Raw genomic sequence first — 13,447 nt, 5'->3', positions numbered from 1 at the left:
CGGAGCGCTGACGTGAGGGGGAGGAGGGGGCGGGGCTTAGAGGAGGTGCCACTTTCAAATCTTGCTAGCTCTCCAACATTACAGACTATACCTTTAACATATATAAAGTGGTCTCCCCTCAGCCTGCCAACTCAGAGAAGGAGGAAAGCAACCAAATTCTGCAGTGTCTGTACAGCCGCCCGGATGAGCCGTCCAGTGTGATGTGGCTTCTACGAGCCGTTCAGATTCTGCTCCCTTTCGTTACGTAACCAAAATGCAAACCACGCCCACAACTAAACACCGTGTCCTAACTGCATGAGAACGTCCGACTATCGCGTCGCACTGCGTGACATCGAACGCTCTCTGTCCATCTCCCTCCAGCCAGCTGCCACTTTATTGAGGTTTTTGTGGTGAAATGAGGAGGTATCATACAGTACGTTTACATGCAGCAGTTCAATCGGATTTCTGATCGTATAAGACACCGTTCGGACTTTTAAACTGCATGTAAACACCTTAATCCGATCTTCTTCGGACCTATTTCGGACCTGTATCGGACATTTAATAATCGGATAACAACATCTAGATAATTCGTTCATAGTCGGATGTGGCAGGGTGGAGGAGCTGCAGCCACTCAGGTTGATTGGGGCACAGGTGGCCCCAATCCACCTCTCCACCCTGCCAGCCTTGATAAGGCATGGCTGCACAGCAGAAAGGGGCTCGTCTGCTGTGAAGGAGCTGAAGCACGTGTGTCCTGTGTGTTCTGGTGAATAAAAGGAGTTCCTGCACTGAAACCTGTGTCCTCTGTCCTGTCGGTCGGCCCCCGTAGCACTAGCCCTGCTACACTGGAATTTTAACGCCATGTATACGGAGACATCGGATATTGCAGTCTGCGCATGCTCGAGAATTTCCTCTGGGGCATTCACCCGGAAGTGAAAGGACGTGGCGCATGCCAGCATCGTTCTTCTATCATCACTGCAGCCAAAAGATCTGTTGTTCTTTTCATAAACATAACTAAGAGGTACATAATGCACGAAATGTACGTTGCTGTAGCCTCGTCCAGGTCCTCGTACGACATCTTTCTTTGTTGTTAAGTGGAGGTCAACCGGAAGTGGCTCTTTGTTGAAATGGTTACAATGGTTACAGCGCCACATAGCGTCACGGAGTCAGCCATGCTCTGGCCATTTATCCGATTCTCTGAACAGCATGTAAACTCATACAAGTGATTCGGTCTTCTGGATTTCTTTATCAGATACGATCAGAAATCCGATTTCTTTGCTGCATGTAAACGTACTGATGATAGAGATAACTTCTCATTTCAACTAACTGGATCAGACGTTCCTCATCCATGACTGTTTCCTACAGCGCTTTCAACCGGCTTTCAACGCGAGCGACAGGAAGAAAATAGAAGCAGGACGTCCGACAAAATTTCAGCTCAAAACGGCGCGCCGCGTCGCACAGTGCCGCGTCGCTCGCGGCCAGTTAGGACAGTCCAATAGAAAATAAAGCAATGGAATTGATTTGGTTGCTGGCGCTTGCTCACATCGCATGCAGTTAGGACACGGTGCAACTCCGCCGGCCGGAGCTTCCGCCATTTTTTCGTACCGGTGTATCGCGTCATTCAGGCCGCCAATCAACGCAGTGCCTCATTATCATAGCCTCCCCGCCCACTCAGAATCCCACATAGATAATGAGGTTAGAGAATGGGATGATAAAGACATGGCTCAGAGGCATAATTTCTAATTTATTTAGCAAAAACAATCAAAAGCTTGTTTTTAAGACATTCAAGGCCTGTTTAAAATAAGTATTAGATGCCATAATAGGTCCCCTTTAAGTGATGATGCACATGAATCCATCCATGGAGTCAAATACAGGACCACGTACAGGCAACCTTAACACATGTTTTTAGACTGTGGAGAGAAAACATGCCCAGGCTCGGGAAGAACATGCAAACTCCACACAGAACCCCCCCCTGCTGGGAACTGAGCCAGAAAAACTTCTGTATCGGAGCCAAGTGTGCTAACCACCAAGCCACCGCGCTGCCCCCACATTAATCCACATTTCAGATTTCAGTTCAAAATATAAACATGTCTGGGATGCACCCATGTCTTTCTCCGGAAGAGAGGTGAGACAGACTCCAGCAGATCCATGACCCTGTTGGATTACGCGGGTATAAATAATGGATGGATGAATATAAATGTGCCGGTGTCAGTAGGTCAACATAACAACACAAGAAAATCAGAATCTGTACAATACAAAAGTAGATTCAAAGATGAGGAAAAAAGGGGTATTTGTTATGACATATGATTACTAGTTTGATTACTTTTGATCCATATTTTGAGTTTGAATATAAAAGTTAAATAGCTGGTGATATTTCTGAAGTATCTGGAAATGTGATCTGGCAGTTGTAGACCAAACTTATACATATTCTGCACGACACAGTGGAGGAGGTGCGAGCCCATGTATTATCATAAGTAAGGCAGGCCTCAGAAAAATGTAAAACAAAACCCTATTAAAATTAAATAATTGATACATTTTCCTGAAATAGGAAAATGGTACTTTTGAAGTCTGTTTATAAAGGGTTTCCATCGGTTTCAGAGTTGACGTGTTTGCTTGAGTCCAGCTGGTGGAAGGTGTTGAAGTTAATGCCTAATGCTCAAACTCAGACTTTAAACTCAAACTTTAACTTTAAACTTTAAATCGCAGGGGCAGAAAAAAATTAGTCTTGCATGAGTTGAGACGCACTGAAGTGACTGGGGCCCAGAGACTTGCATTAAAACGCCTCAAAATAGAGTCTTTTATGTTTAGATTCGAGTTTAAATTTCATTTGAAGGAATATTTGATCACTTCTAGAAAGCATTGTCTCACTCTCATGGTCTCCCATCCCTGCTATATGCAGAAGTAACCTCCAAGCATCTTCGGACCCCCGCTGCAGTCGTCTCTTGTAGCGTCTGCTCATCGCTTTGCTGTTTCACATCAAGAATGATGAAAGTAGCTCACACAGCTACCGTTGACATGATTGCAAATGCAGCCACGAGACATGGACAAAATGAAAGAATAGAAATCACAAAGCAAAAGATCAAACAAATCTTAGCGTCCCAACGGCGACTTTGCCTTCACGCCTACAGGGCGGCCTGCTGAGCTCAATAATTGCAAGTTCCTCCGTGCTCCATTCGTCCTGGGAAATCTGATCACAAACGGCCAGCAATTGTGTGTTTACACGTGGCATGACAATGTCTATGCAAATGCATCCTAAGAGGTTGGACGTGACCTTCCTAAAACTATTACCTGCTCCGGAGGCGGTGATTTACCAGCTTTAAAGAGCCCATGAAAAGCCTGGTAGGGTGTTCAGTCACTACAGAAGCATTACAAACTTCACAGAGACTGAGGAGTGAAGTGGCAGGACAGCCAGCAGTAGGCGGACAAATCCAAATGTGGCCACTTTGAGAACAGCATACTGATCAAATGTTGTATTACTTCCAGCAAAGGTTTCCAGTATACAAATGGAGCTTGCATCCTACACTGGTACAGTAACTGCCCTCATTCAGGTCGTCCAATTTCAAGGACTCTGCCGGTTCTATCCAGGTCGTGTCTGAAAAACTCTACAAGATTGGCTTTGTGTCCATTTTAGAATTGATTTTAAACTTTTAATGTTTGTCTCTAAAGCCCTCAATGGCCTTGCCCCACTCCATTTATCGGGGCTTTTAACGGTGCGTGAACATGGCAGGGCGTTGAGATCCTCAAACCAACTGTTGTTGGAAGTGCCCAGGTCAAAGTTCAAGCGCTGGGGTGGCCGAGCCTTTTCGATTGCCGCCCCCGGGCTCTGGATCAAGCTCCCCTGCAACCTACACACTATCTCTGACCTGGGCCTTTTTAAATCAAGGCTTAAAACCTATTTATTTAGAATGGCTTTTAATACCCAGTAGTGTGGTGACACTTTTTACTCTTTCTTTTATTCTATTTATCTTTGCCTCTATCTTATGATTGTATGGTGTATTTCTGTATATTTTATTCTGTAAAGCACTTTGACTCACCTAGAGGTGGCTGTAAAGGGCTATATAAATAAAGTACATTTACATTTACAAGAGGAGTTCCAGTTCTCTGCTGAAGGAAGAATGCAAACCCTCTGAGCTGCACTGCTCACAGACTGTGGAAGAAAAACAACCTGGATGGAGTGATCTGCTGTCAGACGTGAAGCAGGCGCCGAAGCGTCTAAACGTGCAATCCCTCACAAGGCTGCTGGATGCTTCCTCTAAACTTTTGTCTCAGAAGCCTCGATGGAAACAATGTTAACATTTGTCACGGTATCTCTAGACAGATGAACTCCTCACTCCAAGATTTAAATAAATGTTTTCTGTAGGTTTAGCAGTCTTTTGTCTTTTGTAATTGGCGGGAACTGTTGTGCCCTGTGACAGGCATACTTTATCACAGGAGCCATCCCTTTTTCAGCTCTTGAGGTATTGCTTCTGGATAGTAAATGAAGCATCACACTCAAACTGCTTTCAATCTGCTCAACACTGTGACAACTTTGAAGGAAATGAGCCCCCTCCCCTCCTCTCCTCTCCCCTCCTCTCCCCTCCCCTCCCCTCCTCTCCTCTCCTCTCCCCTCCTCTCCTCTCAATGAATGGAGTCGCGCTGAAGCTGGAGATGAAGTGTAGTGAATTGACACTCGTCTAATATTAGATAAAATGCAATCTGTATGCATCGAGCTGCCGAGGGAGCCTACCTGCGTTAAACGGCTGATGCAGAAAATGTAGAAATATATTCTTATACCTAGTCCCGAGGTGAGAACAAGTCCATTCTGTTCAGCTGATGCTGCAGCTTTAAACTTACAAAAATCACTTAAATCACTTACAAAACAAAATATTATGTCTGTATTTATCTTAGTGAGGAATCAGTCCTGCAAAAAATGTTTAAATATGAAATTTGAAGATAAAAATCACAACAAATAGTAAATAAATAGCCTCTCCTCCTCTTTCCTTTTTAGTTTAGAATATGGATTTTTGCTTTTGTAGTGATTTAGGTGTGTTTCTTCAGACTAGAACAGCCCCTGCGGTTTACCGCTATCCATTCAACAATCATTTACTGCACCACAGAACACTGTCTGGCAGAAAAACGTTAATAAATTAATACCAGCAAGCTTTATCGAAAGTTTCTCATACGAACCTATAAACATGACAAATCGAAGAACTCCTCGTGCCTTCTTCATCAGCAGATGCTCGTTTGTTAGGAAATCTGTTTAGACAACAGGGTCTATCTCCAAACTTTCTCCAAGGTTCAGATTGGCAAGCACTTTCTAAACTTTCCCATCGATTCATCTTTTCAAAGTGTTTGCTGAGAGGTGAATGTTTTCCTTACATTAGTCCTTCATCGCCCAGGTTGTCAGCAGTTACTTATCTCGCCCTCAAGGGGATGAAATGTGCTCAGGTTAAATTGGTGCGTCAACAGCAGAAATGTTGACATTCAATTCCAATACTGCATTAAATCACAAGCAGGCGGTGTTTGTAATTGCTCAGAATATTTTAATATTTGATAGAAAGTGCGAATGCTGCTGCAAAAAAAAGCCTTGTTATTGAACAAATTATCTAATAAAATATAAATTACAGCTCCATAATTAATAAATACCTGTCCGTTTGAGACGTCCGTTTCTTGTTTGCAAGATATCAGATCTTTTTCCTTTAACAATATTAAATCATGGTGGTCCTAAGTTCATAAAGTGATTTAATTGTATTGCTTATCGATTTGAGGGAAAGACTCAAATCAAGAGGGTCTTATTTCTGCAGCTGAAGTTACACTGTGCAGCAGAGTATTTTGAAGAGAGTACACTTCAAGAAGGATTATACTCATTACACCATTAAAACCAGGAAACACTGCCTGATTTATCTTCATTAAAGAAGCAAAAACAAGAAGAGGTCATGTCTTTTTGGGATGAGCAAATGCAGAAAATGATAATAAATGGATGTGGTTTTCCCCAAGAAGAAGAGACAATGTCGTCAGAGTGATGCTGCAGTTGCTTGTTTCCTCAGAGAAGTCATCCAGAGCTACATCACACAAAGGGTTTGTTGTAGATGAAGTGGGTCAATGGGGTTTGACAAGTTGGCTTTCTACTAGTCTGGCCAGCCATAACATTCACAACCGAGTCCCCGGTACAGAAAACACCACACCAGTTTCAGTGGGACGGGCTTTATGGGACGACTCATATAGGAGCCAAACAACCAGTCATATGGAGCATATGTCTACGTCATGTGCTTCATTTCTCTGATTGGTTGTGCACTTCTGCATCCGTCGGTTCTCCCACCTGGAGGTCAGAAGCCAAAGGAACCAGATTAAATTCTTCATATTGAAGAGCAAACAAGTAAGGAGGGCTGGCCAGGCTATTATCACCTTGACCACAAGATGTCTTAACTATTACACACTGTTCCTATAATAGTCATGAACAACTATTGTAGCGCACAAGGTTTGAAAAGGGACTGATTCATTCTATCAAGTGAATGTTAAAGCAATGAAAAAGTGTGAAGTGACAAGTTGTGAGTTTTACAAGCGAACCTTTCACTTCTTTCTATTTGAAAGAACAGTTAATATGGGTTATGTTGGGACCAAAGGCAGGAAAACTCAGCCACTGCTGGTGAATTTAAAATAAAAGATTTGGAAAAAGATAAAAACTTTTTTGAACTTTCTTATTTCCGGTATACATGTACGTCCTTGAGAATTGGGGGCGAAGGGAAAAACTAAGAAATGTAATAGATCTTCAGCAAGATACCAGAGTGGGAGGAAAAAAACAAACAGGGGAACCAGCTGGAATGGAATATCATAAGTATATTCATGAAAATGTCAACTTACCCATGGTGCTCTGTTTGAAATTTAGATCAGATTTTGGGGTTTTTGCATGACTTCTGAATGCCCATCAGTATCTGCGACCCTGTAGCCAAACCTTTAAAATCAGATCTTGTTGTGCCATTAATACAATAACCGTTTCATGTCGTGTTTATTATCTGGCTTCACCCTGTTCAAGGTCACGGCGGGGGGCGGGTGTGGGGGGGGAAGACATCCGGCAGCGCTCTGGAGCCGGCCGGCATCGAGCGAGGGGCAGGATACAGCCGGACCACTTCAGTCCATCGCAGTCCCACAGAGAGAACACCAGCCAAACAACCATCCACCCTCACACTCACACTCACACTCAAACACAATGTATAACCATCAATCAACGCAACAGGGCGTGTTTTCGAGCTGTGGAAGGAAGTCGGAGCATGTAGAAATTTGAATTCCAACCTCAGCTGTGATGATTGTGATGATTGTGATGATTGTGTGAGGAATAAAATACTCTCAACCTCTCTGCACACAGTTGTATCCTTTGTTTTTACTGCAGTCAATTACAAGGGAAACTACACTCCGTCATTATTGATTTTCCTGCTGAAGAAACACAAATATCTAAGCTGATTAAAAAAAACTGTAGAACTTCAAACCTAAAAGTGTCGCTTGTTGAAGAGAATATCTCAAGTAGAATGAGTTACCCGTGTTCCCTTGGGTAGCTAGCTACCCTCACAAAAACCTGGGCTATACATGCCCCTCTGGTGGAAGGAAACGGCCTGCTCACTCCTCCCGTAAGGAGGAGACCTGAGCTCAGTGCAGGGCCTCCCGGGGTTGATAGAGGATGGCAATGCCCAGGACTAACTTAGGTAGGAGCACTGGGTGATAAAATGGGTAAAAAATCGGGGATAAAAATATATAAAAAGAATTCATATGAGCTTTATTAATTCTTTTTAAAAATATTTTTAATTTCCAATCTTCCAAGTAAGGATTGTTGGCTGCCTGCAATGGAACATTGTCCTACGTAAAGAAATGATTTAATGCTAAAGTTGCTCTTTTGGCACTACTGGAAAAAATATCCCCCATAAACTGGCAGATCAAGCGGGAGTTCATTTTGAATCCTTCGTCAACCTGAAAACTACTACTACTACTGTCATTTAGCAGACGCTTTTATCCAAAGCGACTTACATAAGAGAGAACCCCACAAGCACAAAAATCTCATAAGAGGGTACAGCTGGATAAGTGCTGGTCAGACTGCTGAGAGTCCAGTTGGACACAGGTGCTGCCATGCCAGTGCTAGAATATCTTTTTTTTTTCTATAAAAGAGAAAGCTAGGTCTAAGAAACCATCTTGACGCAAGTGTATGCATCTTACTAGATGCCGAAGTGCTCCTTAAAGAGCTGAGTCTTTAGCTTGCTCTTAAAAGTGGGTACAGACCCTTTAGATCAGACAGTTTGGTAGGTCGTTCCACCATCGGGGAACAACGGAGGAGAAGTGTCTGGCTACTGATTTCACGCCACGTGGTGGTGGAAGCACCAGGCGTCTTTCACTGGCTGAGCGGAGCTGTGGAGAGGGAGTGTAGCTCTGAATCAAGTAGTGAAGGTATTGAGGAGCCGTTTGGGTAATTGTTCGGTAAGCCAGAATCAGAGCTTTAAACTTGATGCGTGCTGAAACGGGAAGCCAGTGCAGAGAGATTAGCAGCGGAGTGACGAGCTCTCTTGGGTTGGGTTGAAAACGTACAACTGGGTCATTCTTGGCCACGGTATCCCATACCAGTATCCTCCCTCCACCCTGCCCGATTCAGTGATAGCATCAGGGGATGGATCGTCAATCCAATTTCTATACCTGCTTAATCCTGTAAAGGGTCGGCGTTTCCGCTGGGGTCTATCCCAGCTACAGAAGGGATTAAATCAAATGGTTTTTGTTTTTGTATCCTAACATAATCATTAAAAGTCTTCTGCTACTCCTTGGAGCATTCTGATGCTGCTACTTCTCTTATTTTGTAATGTTCACGTTTTGGTCTGAACTTCCTCGGGTGCTTCAGGAAAAAAAAAGATCTTCAAACTATAAGACGTGTCAAAATCTAAAGCTCTCTTCAGGAAGGTTCATAAAAAACATTAATATCTTACCCAGAATGTATAAATGATTTCATTCAGGCATGGTACATTTGACAAGCAGATGCACATAGATTATATATATATATATATATATATTATTACATATTAATAGATACTTGCATTCAAAGAGAAAAATCAGAAGCTTCAGCTGCAGCTCAAAGACTTTGAGTGCTTTTTCTTGTTCATTTGGTCTGATTCTGTGCTGAAAATCACACCTTTAATTAAAACCGTGAAATAGGAAAACATCCACTGCACTGTTTAGAGGTATTTCATAATTTGATCTGGTAGATCAAATTATTCCTTGGAAAAACTGATGCGTGTCCAGATGAACCCGCCGCTGCTGTATGTTCATGTTTGTCTGCAGCGGTTCATACTTTGGCCTCATTAAAACGAACGTGTACATGTTAATGCATCTGACTTTAGTCAGGTTACTGCCACCACCGGGATTCACTCCGACCAGACGTCAACATGTCAAGCCGCCATCCAACGGAAAGCAGTTCCATGTCCGAAAGAGGCAACTGCTTCACAAAAGGAGGGAGAGAAAAATGACAACTTGGGGAAGAAAAAGAAAAAACCCAGATCAAGGAGCAACTCTATACATGACTGATAAATAAGATACAAACAAGTGCACTTCCTAAGCGCACACTTTGTCAGGGAGAGTTATTGCCAATTTATCTCCAGCAGAAAATAAATCTGTTGGAAATTAATTAAAAATGAAAAGAATCAGGTGGCTGCTGGTTGAACAAGTGCACCTAGTTAGAGTTTACATTCAGACTCAGCCGATGCCTCATTAAATCACTGAAATGTATTTGAGTGGACGAACGTTGCTTTGAATTGATTTAATCAGCTCCAATAAGTTTCCTACTCAGACATAAATGGCTTTGACCCTGAACTTTACCGCCCATAAAAACTAAACCTGTGCAAGATAAACTTAGAAGAAATGGTGTGAAAAATGGTTCACGCAAGAACAACAACCAGACAGTCCAATAGTGGGGTTACTTTTGCAGAGAATTCAAAGCTTTTCATCTTTCCTGCCTTCACTCTCCCCTACAAGCTTCCCTCCTACCCCGTCCCCCGTCCATCCGTCTAATCCCCTCCACTGGAGAGCAGGAGACCCACTGGCTCCCGGCGGAAAAACAAGAGTAAATTAGAGAGCGGAGAGAGGACTCGACATGAGAGGGGGAATGAAAAGGAAGCGAGTGGCTCCTAGGCTGCAGACACGGACCGAGGCCCGGCGAGAGAAGGGAAGAGAGAGCAGCTGAGGCCACGCGACATCTGATCAGCAAAAAGAACTGGCACTTTTTAGCATTTTCTTTTCATTTTCCATTTTTATTAAGACAAAATAATTAAGTACGACAGTAATAAGAAAAAGTGTTTGAGATACGGAATTCAAAAAGCTGCTCTGGAGGAGCGAGAACCCAAAGCAGAACGTCCAACAGTGACGTGAATGAAGCGGGCGTTTCTGAAAGTTGTTCAGCGTCCTCGTTTACAAGTACTCAACCCACTTAAATGAACATCAACTCATATTTACCAACCTCTAACAGCATAGAGCTCAGTGCCTTCAGCACTTGCAGTATTTCATAAAATAAAGGAAGAAAAACAAACATCCCCCAGCATCTACATACCCTGAAATATTGGTATTATATCTCTTTCTTTTCAGTTGTTAGCTGCTGCATTAGATATTCGGCACCTTTCGTCTGACCCGGCTTTGGTTTGGTCAGTAGGAATTCTTCCGGGAGGGAGTTTTATCCCTACAAGCAGCAGTAAGGACGAGGTGATCACTCATTTTCCTTGTTGCCTGAGGCAACCGATGTGAGCTGCAGATGTCTCAAGAAAGGAACTGAAGAAATTCAATAAAGTCCTGAATGAGGCTTTGTATCTTTCATAATGTCCAAGTGATGAGCAGCTCTTGAATAAGTGTTTAACCGTTTGTTCTGCTCCGGGGAGGGGAAGCTAAAAATAAACCTATTACTACTTCTAACATTTGCTAATCCTTACCTTACACAATTCAACAGACATTATTTCCCAGATTTGTGGAGACGTCATCTAAAGGCCTGGAGTTATTTTATCAAGAACGTGTAAAAAGTCAATGTGAAGACACGAACAACAACTGGTTTATTGCTTCTTTGAAGTGAAAAATAACATCTTCTATGGCTTTGCGGGCGACTTCTTCATCGGGACGTGAAGTCGGCTCCTTGTGTGTGTGTGTGTGTGTGTGTGCCTGGCAGGCACTGTGTTGTTTATGGGACGACGGTGTACGGCTGATATGGCAGCAGTTTCTGTCGTTCATTGATCGCATAAATCCATGCAGGTTTCACAAAGTTCAGGTTGCCGTTCTCCATCAGCGCCTGGGACAGAATTGACAAACAAAGTCATGAACTGACAAACCAAAAGGACTAAACATGGCTGCGAAGCAGCTTCAGAAACATGCCAATGGTATTTGTCTGTAACAGCGCAATATTTTCACTGGAGAAGCTATGATTTAGAGTTTTTATTACACTGAGGTTATTATTTTTTCCTTTGTGGACTTTTAAAAAGGAGTTTATAACAGGACAGGACTCACGTCTTCAAAGGAATCATGCCATCCGTCACTGGTCACCACGAACTGCACTTTATCCGTCATGTAATCCTCGATAACTCTGAAGCAGAAAGCAGGGTGTGTTGTTATTAGAGTCGCGGGGAACACATCTTTCCTTATTAATTAACACCAAAGGTTCCGGGAAGGAACTTGTTCTCACCCATTAAATGCAACGATGTATCTTAAAAGCAGTCGTCTCTCGTTGTTGGGGAATTTACCATAAAGGAGAAAGTGCTTTCCATTTAGGAAATCTGGAATAAAAAAGCATAATGAGAAGCCAAAGAGTACGAAACAGAAAACCAAACAATATATCGGGAGGTTTTTCACAAATTGGGCTTAAAAAAAAAACTGTGCTGAGATTTATCCGTTTCCCCATCTCATTATTTTGTGTTTCAGCCGTGGAAACGTCTCCCACAGACGAGTGGCATCTGTTCCTGTGAGTGGAACATGAACAGATGCAGGAAGCCGGTGTAAGAGAGGTGAGGACAGCTGTACCTGGTAGCTCGGGGATGGGATGATCCTCCTCAGCTTCAGCGTCTGTGTTTTCATCCGTCGACCCCCCGTACGGGTCCTCCTCGGTCACCGCCGCGGCTCCCGCTGCTGCTTTCTTCTGCCTGCTCCCCTTCTCCACTCTTACACAACAACAGTTGCAGTTTATGTCAGATTTTTCTATGCTTTCCCCTGCTTTTCTTGTTTTATCTTAATAGTTCTGACACCAGCTTCAGGTACTAAACCCATTAAATGTACTATTTACGACGGTTTACTGCAAATTTTACTGCAGTAAATGAGAACCTTTGAGAAGACATTTTTAAGACATTATTAAGATTAATGAGCTGTTATGACTACATAACTTATGTATGTGCATGACTTATGAGATACATATTCTGATTCGAGGAGCTATTAATACAAGTGCCATGTCAGCATTGTTTTCTAGTTTTCGATTGTCTTAAATGCACCTTGAAAGAGCAGATAAGAAGTTTTTGAATCAATACTCTCCCTCAGCAGACAGGTAAAGGACTTTATCTACTTTGCGGATCGAGGGAGTTTGCAAGCAGAGGTTTACATGGCTTTAAATCAGCACTAATTAGACCACTACAACTAAACTAAAGCTGTGAAGCTGCAATATACTCTGCAGCAGCACAAGAAAACGAGCTGGGAAAAACATGATCACGTCTTCTCCCCGGACCAATAAAGTATTAGGTAATAATTACTTAGAAGCTGGATAAATGACATAATAAGTGAGTATGAACCTTATTCACTTATACACGCTCCTCATCAACCTTTTTTTTTTTTTTTTTTTTTACCTCTGCAGCTCGTCCTCTGTGTCTCCAGAAGATTCATTATCGTCATCTGTGGGGGGAAGAGTACATATTTATCTCAGTGGTTTAATTCATCGAAACGCACGCAAGTCCACTTTATTCTACCGATGGAAAAGACAGTTACATCATTACAGAATTTTCCTCCAGTTCACTGATGGACTGAATTGCCATGACGACATTTCATCTAACATATAATAATGATGTCCGCTTTAAATTTCTGGCCGCCTGGGGATAAGTCAAATGTCTATCAAATACCCAACAGTGGGTGGCAGCGCAGCTATTAGCATACGATGTGAGCGTTGAGGGCGGGGAGACAATGCTACCGCCATATTTAGACTTTGCTGGTGAGTCAGTGCATGTTGTCCGTCTTTAATGATGCACCTCGGCCCTTCACTTGTGGCTTGGCATTAACATAGAAATGAGAATCATGCGCAGGTCCCTTCACAGTGATTGCCTCTGTCCTCCACCCCTTCCTCCTCCTCCGGCCACATCTAGTACACATGTTGCTCTCGTCCTTTTCACGGTGTCATCGACACAGCTCACTCGCTTCCAAGTGTTTCAGGTGGAAATGTCTAATCTCCAGGTTCTCATGCTTTCCTGTCGTCCCCATCGATTCATCCAGTCCACTTGAACTCCAGTGCTGCCCCCTC

At 43.0% G+C, this 13,447-nt stretch overlaps 1 protein-coding gene across 1 annotated transcript in view; it reads right to left on the bottom strand.

Annotated features, from left to right (window-relative positions):
* Positions 1-10,213: 10,213 nt before the first annotated feature.
* xrcc1 (X-ray repair complementing defective repair in Chinese hamster cells 1) overlaps positions 10,214-13,447 on the bottom strand; it is a 36,982-nt gene continuing 33,748 nt past the window's right edge. Inside the window, exons 13-17 of the mRNA XM_061717329.1 lie at positions 12,783-12,828; positions 11,974-12,110; positions 11,639-11,729; positions 11,464-11,539; positions 10,214-11,248 (exon numbers count right to left, since the gene is read on the bottom strand). Coding sequence (XP_061573313.1) covers positions 11,141-11,248; positions 11,464-11,539; positions 11,639-11,729; positions 11,974-12,110; positions 12,783-12,828 — 458 coding nt within the window. The 3' untranslated portion in view covers positions 10,214-11,140. The remainder of the gene's footprint in view (positions 11,249-11,463; positions 11,540-11,638; positions 11,730-11,973; positions 12,111-12,782; positions 12,829-13,447) is intronic.

The sequence above is a fragment of the Cololabis saira genome, chromosome 3, assembly GCF_033807715.1.
Source record: "Cololabis saira isolate AMF1-May2022 chromosome 3, fColSai1.1, whole genome shotgun sequence".
Lineage (NCBI taxonomy): Eukaryota > Metazoa > Chordata > Actinopteri > Beloniformes > Belonidae > Cololabis > Cololabis saira.
Note: the sequence above shows the minus strand (reverse complement) of the source record. Positions and strands in the feature narration are given on the sequence as shown.